General features: G+C 35.2%; 1 protein-coding gene across 5 annotated transcripts in view; it reads left to right on the plus strand.

Moving 5' to 3' along the window:
• The window catches only part of PHF3 (PHD finger protein 3), a 50651-nt gene that overhangs the window by 17426 nt on the left and 20099 nt on the right, over positions 1–13126 (plus strand). For 4 of the 5 annotated variants that reach the window (XM_083831796.1, XM_083831794.1, XM_083831793.1 and 1 more), the window contains 2 exons: positions 147–308; positions 1432–3235. In XM_083831796.1, the coding sequence (XP_083687922.1) occupies positions 147–308; positions 1432–3235 (1966 nt within the window). Of the gene's footprint in view, positions 1–146; positions 309–1431; positions 3236–9443; positions 13124–13126 lie in introns of those variants that run through there. The other variant, XM_083831797.1, reaches the window with a different exon arrangement.

Here is a 13126-nt window from a genome sequence, read left to right on the forward strand (position 1 = left end):
TCATTTTTTTTTCCTTTTGTTTGTTTTTAGATGGCCAATTTATTTATTTTTCCCTGTTTCTTCCCCACCCTTACTCACCCTTACAGTTGCAACACTTTTTGTTCATTTTAAGTTTTAGGATCTTTCTTGTTTGTTTGTTTTTCCAGTTATTGGTCTTGATGATATTATGGATGAAGAGGGAGTTAAAGAGAGTGGAAATGACACCATCGATGAAGATGAGTTAACTTTACCGAACAGGAATTTGAGGAGTCGTTTAGAAGAAACATCAGTCGCATCACCAAGAAAGTCACCACGTTTAATGGCACAAGGTGATCACTCAATATGGGATGTATGTTTTTGCACATTCAAGATCAACTAAACTTTTATAATCCCTTCCTAATAATCATAAATGCCAAGTATTTTTTAGTATTTGGTTGTGTGGAGTACAGGCGCTTCCTTTTTACGTTTTTTTATAAACTGGAGCTAGAGTTTGGCATCAGTGGAGTGCTATTCAATCTGAATTCCTCTATAACAAATGTTCTTCCTTATGGCCTGTGGTTCTCAAACATGTTTTTGAAATTTTGTTCCCTTTACCTAAATCAGATTAGCACTGTGGTTCTTTAACAAAGCCACGTTGTGTTTTCAAGCAGTATTGGAAAATTAGGTTAGCATGGCTCTTTATTTCCAATTAAAAATTTAATTGTTTGTTCTGATTTGTGTGTAATCTTTTTGTTTTAAAGTTACAGTAATTGCACTTCTAAAGTCTTTCATATGGATATCTTAATATGCTTAATAGTTATTTCACATATTTAAATTGTGTGATAGCTAATTGTTTATAATAAGGGCTTTTTAAAACTTGTTGAACACGTGGAGTTATTGACAGCTCTACTTTGTCCCCAATGAGTAGGCTGAGTTAAGATAAAATTAATAGGGAAATCAGAATTTAAGGAAGAGACTCTGTTACAAAGCTGATGAATACACTTTTAAAATGCACTTAAATTTAATTATTACTTAGATTATTGCTTATTGATTATTGTAAAAGATGTCATTAAGTGAGAATGTGACTGGATTTCAGATTCATATACTGTGTTCTCTAAAAACTTTGTAAAATTCACATTTATATTTATCACAATATAACTTTATGGAATTTTTACTTAAAGTAGAAAGAGTAGAAAAGGTTGAGTGCTAGAAAAGTAGAGTGGGTTTTGTCTTTTTATCACCAGAGGTACTTCTGTTCTTTTCATATGCTGTTCAGAGCTTTAGTAGTCATAAAAGTAACAAATTTTTTCCATTCAAACTGTGTTTTTTTAATTTTCATTAAGTTTAATTAACAAAATTCTTTTTGTGTCCAGTAAGGTAAATTAGGCTCAATCACTTCTATTCTAGATTAGTCTTGTGTTTGCAAATAGGAGTACACAGTATAGCTAAGACACTTTCTCTTTACCTTCATAGAACCGGTACGGAGTTTGCGACAGAGCACACTGGCCAAGCGTTCAAATGTTGCACCTCCTGTCAGTACCAAGAAATCGTCTGTAAAAAGTGGATCTGCCCCCAAAACAGGACAGAAACAACAAGAGAAAAGTCCAGCTAAAGAGGCAGATGTTGCCACACCTGTGAAAGCAGAACATCCTAAAGAAGTTAGGCGTAGTACAAGACGATCAGGACAGACAGAAGGAGCAGCAGCAGTAACTGCTTCCCAAAGTAATACAAAGCCTCTTCCTGGTCCTGAAGAGGTGAATGAAGTAAAGTCCGAAACCCCTGAGCAGGCAAAAGTTGAAGAAATATCCCAAGAGTTAAGTTGTTCTGAGTTACCAGGAGCTTGTACTCCTCCTGGAGAAACAAAGGAAATAACAGAGGTTGCAACAAAGACTGAGTCTGGGCATGTTGATTCAGTTTGTTCAGCATCTGCAGATACTGAAATTGCTAAAAATGAAGCAAACGATGTGATCGATTCAATGGGCTCTGAAACTTCTGCAGAAGAAAAGGCTGAAAATAAAGCAGAGGAATTGGAGAAGATAACAGAAGAACATGATCAAAGTGGGATAACTGGAGAAACTAATGATCCATCTAGTGTTTGTGTGAATCCAAGTGAAATTTATGAGACCTTTCCAAATTTGTCTGGCTCTTTAGAAGAGGGGGTTGAATGTAGATTAGATTCCCATAGTGTGGAATTTCCTGATGAAAATACATTGTCAGTAAAAGAAAGTGTAACAGAGCCTGTAGATGATGGCAAGGGAGTGGAGAAAACTGTAAGTTCATCAGAGGAATTACTGGACAGTACAGAGTTTGATAATAAAGACTTGAAAAGTGAGGAGCTTACTTCTGCTCACCCAGGAAATAGCATTTTAGAAAGCACTGTTCTTGACCATGCAAGCCAAGATGTACAGCAGCAGATCAGCAGTACTAAAGTAGAAGGCCCTGAGACCTCAAAAGTTCAGGATGATGATAAACAAATTAGCGTTCCTTCAAAATGTGAAAAGAACATTAGGCCTCGGCATAGTAAATCTGCAGTACAGAATAAGCAAAATCTGACTGCAGGTACTCGACAGAAATCAGGTACAGTGCAACAGGATACAAGGAATTCAAGAACTCGAGCTGGTATTGCTGTTTCAGGTCTTCACAGTCCATCTCCAGCAAGTCTGAAGCGGAATGCAGATGAGCAAGAGAGTCATCAGCATCCAAACAACCCTGTTAAAATTAGGAAGAAACAATCTGATCTTGGTTTGAAAACCAAGAGTTGTCTTTCAGGGACCACAGTAAAAAAGCAGATCAATACAGTGCTGAAGAAAATACCCCGAGTCCAGACTTCTGGGCAAGGACAGAAGTCATCAGTTCAGAGAGCAATTGACAAATCTGCTACACAACAAAGCTGTTCTAAAGATACTCACCACTCTGTGCACCCAGTATCAGGCCATATTTCAAATCTTGGTCAGAAGCAAGCCCAGAAACAACTTACAACTGTGCTAAAAACAAATAGCTCCACAAAGGAGGAGTCAGAGGCAAAAGATGCCTCTATGGTAGAACATCTGAAGGAGGATGATAAAGAAAAAAAATCAAAAAGAATTGATAAGAATCTTCAGCCTCGCCAGAGAAGAAGTAGCAGAAGTCTTTCACTTGATGAACCTCCACTGTTTATTCCAGATAACATTTCAACTGTTAAACGGGAAGGCTTGGAACATACCTCTGCTAGTGAAAGTAAACATGTTTGGGTGCCCAGCAAGCAGTGTGGCTTTTGCAAAAAGCCACATGGCAACAGGTGTGTGTGGCTTTGTGTCTGCAGAGTTCTTTATTATTGGTCTCAGAAGATACTTTTTTTTCTTCTTACCAAATGTTTCTTACTGCTGGTACCCAAGCATACAAGGAAAAGCCTTGTAATGGAATCCTGTGTGTTATACTGCAAATTGGTTTTATTTGCACTCATACATGTTGTTTTGTCTTTTAAATAGATCATTAGAAATGAGTTTGGCCATAAACTTTTACTAAGAATGTTTTATTACGAGTGTATTCTCAAGGAATTTGCAACTGTGTTGTAATGTTATCTATTTTAAACTCATTCTTTTTCTCAGAAAAGAAACCAGACTAAGATATCTGTGTTCCAGATTGCTATTTCCTTCCTTCCAGAGATCTCTTAAGTTAAAGGATTGCCTTCAATCAAAAGAATTGAATAGTTGTTTGCATCTGTTTTTATCATTTAGAATTTTGATTCTAGTACCTGGAGGTTAAGATTTGTTTTTTCCTGATGTCATCATTGCTGCCAGGCTTTCATGTAACAGGAGTAACAAAGTAGTTGAAGTTGGGGGGGGGGAAGGAAGGGAAAAAGCAATGGCGGGGGATTATGTAACTTCCACATAAGCATATCTGAAATTGTCTTTAAACCTAATACTGAGGTTGCCTATGAAGCTGATGTCCCTCTGTCACTGTAAGTGAACTGGAAAAGGTTATTATATTCCACTAATGAGCTATCAATCCAAGATGTTGTGCATTTACCTGCTAAGCTCTTCTTTTAAAGTAATTTTCAGTCGATATATTTTAGTCCATTTATCAAAGTGAAATACAGAAAACGAGTTACAGCAGATATGCTACTGTACAGGAATAAGTTCAGCAAACCAATTCGGCATTGCTAGGTCTTAGTGCTCCTAGAAGAACATTATAACACATGGATGACTACTTGAAGTCAGACTTGAGAGAGCCCTTGAGTTGCCAAAGGTGGTGATAACTGGTATCCCTACCTTTGTAATAACACTTGTTCAGATTTTCTTTCTATCAAAATCTGTGCCACAAAACTGTTGGCAGACACAACCAGCAGTTTCAGCATGAGAAGATTGGATCCTCCAAATGTAGGAGGATATCTGTAATGTAAATGAAGAATTTTTGTATATGGAATAAAGACATGCTAGTGGAGTGAGGAAGCTCATGTTTAGTGAGCCTCATGGTTAATAATAGAGACTTAAGACTGATGGTCCATTACTTTTTATTGACACTTAAAAAATGATTTTTTATTTATTCAAATTTCTTTCATTTTGTAGTTGCGTGTTACAAATAAAAATTCTTAACCTTAACTTCATGTCGCTAAGACACAAGAGAGCAAAACTTATTTGAAGTGTCTTAGCGTACTTGTTTAATTATTGAAGCAAGAACAAGCAAACATTTTCAATACAGTACAAAAAGCTTAAAATGACAAATTTCATATTTTCATCACTTGGAAATATATCAAACTGATGAAAATCTACTGTAGCATTAATTGTTGTTTTTTTGGTTTTCCTCCCCCTTCACTTTGTGGATTGCTTTTCAAGGAATTTGTTTCCCTTCTGTAATAACGAGCCTGTTTCCTTTATTTATCTGTTCACGGTACAGGAAAAAGCAGAAGGAAGAGTGTGAGAGTCAAATATTTTAAAATGGCATAAGTTCAACAAATGGCAAAGAGCAGAGCTGAGATGTGAAACAGCATTTGTATTTATATTCCACTCAGTCACCTATACTTTGGAGATATTGGTAAACACTGTGGTACAAATTATTTGTAGAAAATGAAGATGAACTGAAGTTGCAGCCCTGAGTTGGGAAACGATGTGCATATGATAATGAAACATTGCAATTCAGGGTGCAAAATAGTAGTTATTTGAACCTTTTTATATTCTCTGCAATAAATACAAACCCACTAATTTGCTGCTAATGTAATACTAAGCTTGGGGAATTGATTCAGGTTGGAGAAAATGTGTGGAGATCATTTCGTCAGCCATGTTTGTGTATAGAATCCCCAAAGGGGATGCTTACATAGGCCTCTAACAGCCCCAGGGTGATCTTCGTGTGCCTGCTAGAAGAACAGTGCAAGATGGATGGTACTGTTGAGTATTGGTTTATTTCAGAATCAGCTCTTCAAAAAATCATATCAATTTGTGTCTTTAGGGATACAAGCTGTAATTTGTTGATCACATGCAAAGTCAAAGAACACCTACCTTGCACTGCTGATTTTGGTTGGGAAAGAAGTCCTTTCTTGCGAACATGTAACTTGCATGATGAAAAAATTTTCAAGTTACAATATGCCCTCTCTTATAAGAGGCGTGCCTGCTTCTTAATGTTAATAATTTGATCATTTTCTGTTGGGTACCTGAGTTTTGAACAGTGATTATTCGTGCTCTGCTTTCCACTTGCCTTGATGGTTGTAAACTGGCACCAACATAGCTGTATTGTAATCACCATCACCCATAGAGTGGGTGGTCAGCCTTTGGCTTAAGGGCTAATTGTTACAGTCTGTTTGCTTGATGTATTCTGCTGATTCCCATTCAGAGATTTACCTTTACAAGATAACTAAAAAAGTAATTGTTCTTTCAGGTGAAAACTAAAACAGGTGTTTCTCAGCAAGTCGGATAACTATCATGTATCTTTTTGTAGGTAGTAATTTTCATCACATCTGGAACATTTTCTCTGCTTAGAGCAAAGTTCCAGTTGGTGTTACCCGTTCAGTATTTCTTTCAACTTTGCCGTTGTGTTCCAATACTGCTGTCAGATGTTTTCTCATCAGCTAGTAACATACATAACACACAAATTTTGATTCATCTGTAGATGAAAAGTATGTGTGTATATATGTGTATCACATAAAAATGTTACAGACTGAAGTTATTACCTCAACTTCTCAATGAGTTCTAGTAATATTAAAAGTAGTAAGCTTTATCACAAACGTAATAGTTTTCCTGAAGACAGACTGAAGATATTTAAAAATAGTCAAAGAAAAATATTTCATTTCTTGGGTAGAGCTAGATGAAGATGCTCTGCAGATAGTGAGAAACTTGCTAATTCAAGATTTATTCTTGTATGTGTCATATGCATCCTTCTGATGTAAAGGCCCCTAATGTAAATTTCTCCATTTTTCTTTGTAGGTGTTTGTTCTGTACAGGCTGGTGGGCTGTATTCGTTCCTTTCTTACACAGAGACAAAACCTAACTGAGGTTTTGCAGATTCTCTCTTTTGTCTTCACTCTGTCTTTTTTTAATGGAAGAAGTTCCATGTGTACTATGCATTATTAATCAGAACTTCTAGATCTTCTATTAATCAAATCTTCTAGAAAGCATTGTAGAAAGCAAAAGGAGGCTTGTACTTTTAATTGCTTTCTGGTGAATTCGTCTTTTGATTTCTACAATTCTATTAATTGTTTTAATAGACTGTGGGGATTTAGGGGCTCTTTTTGTGTGCTGTTGTTTTTATTATTTTTGTTCTGGTTTTGCTTGGTATTTGCCCATGCAGTTTGTGTGATTAGACTAACAGGCCTTCTCAGAGCTCGCAGAAAAGCTTAGTAAAACTGGAGTTTTTACATAGTTGTCTTCTTCCCCACATTTCAATTCTGTTTTAAGGTGGAAGAAACGTTAGTAATGCTGTAAAAGGCAATAGAGAAGTGCAGAAGTTGGTATAGCAAAGATACAGTATTCCTGATCTTGCATACATACAATCACCAAAAAGTTTTTGTACAACTGTAATGTAATAATTACTTAGACTTGTGTATGAAGTTTAAAAAAAAATCTGAAAATTTTACCTATAGTAGAATTTATTAGGATTTTTTTTAATAATGCCTGTACTTCAGTAAACTAATACAAAAAAGAATGGATGAGGAAGGAGATTAAGGATCTGAACTCATAACCACCCTTAAGTTAAGCGCACATGCTTTTTAAGGGTGGATGCATAAACAGTGCATGAATCATTGTTGTGACAACATGCTTCATAAGAAACAGTAATTAGAATAATTATGATGCTTTAGTTCTGACACATGTTCATTGTATAGTATGAGTATATTAAACTGTAGGTTATGTGAGATGTCATCAATTTGTAGTCATGGATGATGCTTTCAGGTTTTCTCCCTCCTACTGCTTTCTCCCACTTTGAAAAGCCTTGCAACATTAAAAGCTCTTATACATGAGCTGTAGCAAAGTTGAATGACAGTGTAAGCAACACAGTGTTGTAATATATAATTAAAGAATGGCAGAACTCCAGTGTTCATATTTATAGTCATACCGTTTTATAACTTGGTTCTTATATGCATTATATTGCTGTGCTGCAATATTGGTAGAATTATTGTTAATATCAGTAGTGTTAGGTAATCAGGAAAATGGTTAGTACAAGTTGTCTGAAATACATGATTTTATAAAATATTTTTATATATGCAGTTTACAGAACTGATCCAGCAACATGTATATAGAACCACTTGTTAATGGAGCTGCCTGTAATGATTTTTTTTATAGGTTTGTGGTTAATATTATGAGATGTATTTTACCCATTTTTTCAAGGTTTGGAGAAGTTCAGAGATTTTGGTTTTCCTGTTGTTGGGCCTGTTTCATTCATTTACATTCAGATCAGGGAGCACAGGGTTACCTGTATCCTTGTTTGCTTCCTTTTTGGAGAGGCTCTTGTAACATGAAAAACAAAGGAACATATGCCTTTAAGGAAGAAGCTTGTATTGTATAAAAGATTGGGTACTGAAACTTGATACTGAAGAAGTAAGAGTTTTCAGTGTCTTTTTCCTGTGCTACAAACTCCACATAAAAATAGATGATTGTATTGTTTCTTGAAGATAGCTTGTTCTTGTTTCTTGAAAACCAAAAGCTGAAAAATCATTAGAAAACTATATTAAACTTGTACTAAAGGTGAACAAGAAAAACTGCTTGTGTGCACGTACTCTGATAACAAGGTACTGCACATTTTCTTGGTAACCACTTGTTTCACTGAGTTTTGGATTGAGCCCATGCTACTTCAGTGGTGTGGAACATAGGCTCTACTAAAGCTGCAGTGAATATCTTCCACAGTCTCAGAGGAATAAAGTGGGTTGGTAAAGGTTAAGCCTGTCACTCATTCCTTCTGTTAAGAATGTCTTTATTAGCTGAAGGAAAAACAGTTGCCTCCATGTAGTGTCTCTCCTTAAGGTTGGCTGGACTGTAGCATCAATGCAGCTGGGACACAGTTATAATATTAATACAAATTTACAACAGATTTTATAGAAGATTGGTTAACGGTACTGTTAATGGGGAATGTGGAATAGTACTTAAGTGACTAAAGCATGCCCCATATTTGCCAGATGCAGAAATATTTGTTTGAACTTTTAAAAAGTGTATGAATAGTTTATCCTCTTAGTTGAGTTGAGGGTTAGAGTGTCTTTTTTAAATAGTTTAAGTATCAAGGCTTTTTTGTTAAGATTTGAGTCTTGTTGCAGGTTTTTGTCTTATGCCTTGCCAAGTGCAAAGAGCTAAAAAGAAACAGTTATTTTTGAAGTAAATGATTTTCTGTGTCAGTGCACTCTAGGTTATTAATAAATCTTAAAATGCTGATTAGTGGCCCACACAGAACTATTCTGACAGCTCCCGATTTTTTTGTCTTTTGTTTTACTTGTAACTGTAGCTTTACAGCATACAATTTTATGAATAAGAGGGCTTCTGCCCATATTTTAAAATCTTATTTCACAATAATCAATTTCTCTGAAAATTTACTGCTCTATAAACTGAAAGTATGCAAGTTAATTTAAAAACATGGCCTATGTATTTTGAAAATAAATGGTTCAAGCCTGAGTGTTTTCATCTCACGGATGAATTTAATTTACCAAAAATAATACTAAAGACAGTCTGTCAATCTCTAAGAGAGATGGTGAAAGGTTTGCTTTAATTGTCTCTTTATTGCGTGATCCATTCCTTTATGGCCTTTAAGGTACATCTTTTTAGGCTTTTATGTGGGGACTGCCAAGAATTCTGGAAACAGAATGAAACAATAACGTACTCTGTGTAAAAGTCCCAGTGAACAGTAATAGTGTCTGCTGTTACCTGTCAGCTCTTCTTAGATATTTCTCAAACAACTATTTTTATTAAAGACAAGTAAAAGGAGTGCTAATCTTTTATTGAATTTGGCATGATATAATATTTTAAAACACATTTTTCTTTCTCTTTCAGCTTTACATCTTCCAATCCAGCCTTACAACATGGGTAAAACTCCTGCACATCAAACTTGAAGCAATCTACATTCAGAAACTTTGGTGTTTTAAATAGTCCAAGATATCAGAACCTCTTCAGTCACAACTGACAGCTGTGCAAGAGGACATCTTTGATCCTTCAAGCCAGGCTTCAGTTTCCCTTGATGCCCCTTTTTAATCTGAGCGTTGCGCTGTCACTTTTCTGTTCTCCAAATACAATTACTGTTACAGATCATAAATGCGTTTTTGTGTGCAGATGAGTGAAACAGAAAAAGATGTAAAAGTGGCCTTATGGTATAAAGGATTATTTACATTACTTGTATCAAAATCAGTATGTTCTCTCCCAGCTTGGAAGTCAGTCTTTCATGTCATGAGTCATGTGAAAGCAGTGAAAGTTTTAGGCAGGCAGCACTGGTATTTTTATTACCATTTTGTGTAACAATGTTTAAGCAAAATGACTGTAAACACTTAAATTCTGTTTATAGTACAGGCTTTGTGGACACTTCCAGATTCTCTTCATAGCTTTGGTTTCTGAATCCCAAGTTTTATTGTGCATGTTTACATACAGAGCAATTGAAACCTTGTTGTAAAGATGGGAATGAAGCCAAATGGACGTTCCATCTTCAGTAGTTTGCTTAAGATGGCTTGAATGACATCTGTCTGTCTTGGTGTATATTCTTAGTGAAGAATTACCTGTTTCTGAGCAGAATGTTACACTTCTTTCTTTACCTTTTTATTATTTGCAAGGAATATAGAAAGAAAAAAAAATAACATACTTGTAAGTATCTGTGAAGTTGGCTGCTAGTAATCAGTTTATTCTTGGAAGACTGCCTCTGCTGTTCTGCTTCATTGCCTTAAATTATCCCTGTTCAACAAGGTTAAACTACTAAGAAAAAAAAATCACTTGGAACCTGAAACTTACATAGTTAAGACTATAAACATATGGGACAGACCTTTCTAATACAGATTTTACATTGTCCACACTAGGTAAAGTCTTTGTTATGGGGGAGGAGGGGTGAGTGTGTGTCTCAATTCTCTTATTGATAGTCCAGAAAATAAAGATGTAAGACTGAATGCCTATCTGGATCTGGTGCTCTACTCATATCACACACACCATCCCTTTTGCCAACTTACTGTTTGTGAGCAAAGCGGAAAATGGCATGTGCTGTCAATTTAAAGTTGGAGTTGTACAGCACTTTGTCTGTTTTAGTCTCTGGAGTTCATCTCTGCTTTTTTTGTAAATTTAGACAACTTTCTAAATGTTAATCAAAATTTTAGTTGCTAAGGGTTGTAATCTGCCCTGCTCATTTAACAAATTAGCTTGCAGTACCTGAATTTACAAACTGAAAAAATGAATTTTTTTATTAAAAACAGAAGTACCATTTGTGGCTTTGAGATGGTGGATTCTTGGTTTCCTTCAATTTTTAACCAAAAGGCATTCATTCATTAGCACACCAAAATACCCTTTAAGCAAGAAGTACTTGACTGCTTTGGTCTTACATCAACTCTGTAGAAAACTTTGTTTGGAATTTTTGTAACCAGTTTTTGGTATCCACAGAGTTTTCGTAATACTTTCTGGCAGTGATGCAGGACGTTAAGCATCCTCTTGGAGATCTTTGCAATTGTGAAATGGGCATTCATGCTATATTTCCTACCATCATGCTTGGCTTTAGGTTCTCAGCAAGGAACAATCACCTTTGTATTAAATTTACATCACTTCTCTTTTGTTTTCCTATTGTACTTAAGAGTATTATGGTGTTCCTGTGGCAAGACTGTCAGAAGCACTTAACCGTAATGTTACTATTCATGTATCTTTTAGCTTTGTTGGGACATTGATGTGAAAAGATGGAGATCCTGACAAAAGTTGAAGGAACCTACACCTTCATAATTGAAACTACTGAATAGATAGCCAGATATTTTTTTTTTCTCATGAATAACACCAAAAATGTACTTGCAGTTCAGAAAAAAAATAAAAATCAGAAAAATCAGAAAACAGCTTTCTTCACAAACTAGATTATAAAATCTGGTTTCTTTAAATCTGATGAACAGGAGTGTAGGCTACTAAAGCTGGAAGTGACCTTTTTCTCAAACAGCTGGAGCTTTAAAGCTTAGCAGACTCATTTTGCCTCAAAAGATTCTATTTACTTCAGGATTTAATCCCGATTTATTTTGGGTAGATTTATTTTGGGTAAGCAACAACAGAACATAAAGCTGCTATTTTCTTCTTTCCTGCTCTTGTGTTTCAAACTTCTGCTGTTAGACTAGGAAGATTTTTTTCATCTCTTGAGATACCTGTAGTTTCTTGAATATGGTACCAGTACCAAACCACCTGGAGAGTTCATCTACAGCTCTGCTGAATGAATTCATCTAAGCACACTTTGCCAAACCATACAGTATTACAAAGTAGGTAAGTCAGCAGGTAGCAGGTCCTGATCTTTATAGCAACATATACAGGTTAGGAATCTTCTTTAGAATAGTCCTACAAACTTTAGATCAGATTTCTTCTATGGAATTAAAACCAAATAGTTCTGTACATAATTTTTCAGTATTAACAAAGTCACATTTTTCATAATGCACTTGCAAGTCGTCTTGGGTTTCCTTCTGCTGAACATTAAGGTACATTTAAAAAAAAAAGATACACAGAAAAGAATGCAAATGGATAATGCAAGAGCTCTTTCTACATCATTTGCAAGCAAATCTTCAGTAATCGCACTATGTTCAATTTTATAAGAAATTATTTGAAAAGTAAATACTGCCAATTAAATTTCCTGTAACAGATGTGTGGAGGTGTTTAATCTATTTAACTTTGAAATTTCACTTTACTCCAAAGTAATTCTACTGAGAAATTGTACCTTTCAGAGCAGTTAGGCACTAGTGATACCTAATAACATTTTCAAATAGTTTTAACAAAATTGCCAGAACTAGGCTTTTATTTTGGACTAAGTGATCTTAATGCTTAGAAAATGCAACCTGTAGATAAACTTACTTTTAATTTAAAAACAATGAAACAGTTGAAGTGACTGTGAGATGAAAAGTGTGATTTAAATGATACTATTTTTTTTTATTTGAAACATTCTTTAAATAAATACTAGCTCTGAATAAAGTAGCTGAGCTACACAGCAGTGGCATGTACCTTATTTCAAGCAAACAACCTAATCACTGCCAGCTGGCCAGATGTAGCCAGAAGCCTAATTCCTGTCTCCAAGTTCACCAATAAAGAGAATAAAAGGCAAATTTCTGCATATAATTTACTAATAATAGTCTAAGGAATATGGTGTAAAATATCAACTAACTTATTAATAGCCTTTTCTTTCTGTGCTAATTTTGTCAAAATAATTGAACATCTATTTACTGCTGTGGAACGTTGTATCAGTTGATACGTTTCTTCTATGAGGATGATAGTCGTATTTGAAGGAATATGAGTATAGTATGCTCCTGCAAGAAAATTTTCAAGTTTTCTCAAACATAAGTTTACTAGTTTTGAGATTTTTTAAAAAAACCTTCTGGATATATTTTAATAATACACTGAAAGATTCTGTTGGTAGGGCTTGGGGGCAGATTACAAACACCTTATGAGGTTATGATACTCTCTTGGACTGTTGCAAAAACAAACAAACAAAAAAACAAAAACTATTTCTCAGGAAGATCATACCATGTCGTAAGGCTGGAGATGGATGTAAAGCTACAAAGAAAATCATGTTTCAGGTA

The sequence above is a fragment of the Anser anser genome (genome assembly GCF_964211835.1).
Source record: "Anser anser genome assembly, chromosome: 3".
Lineage (NCBI taxonomy): Eukaryota > Metazoa > Chordata > Aves > Anseriformes > Anatidae > Anser > Anser anser.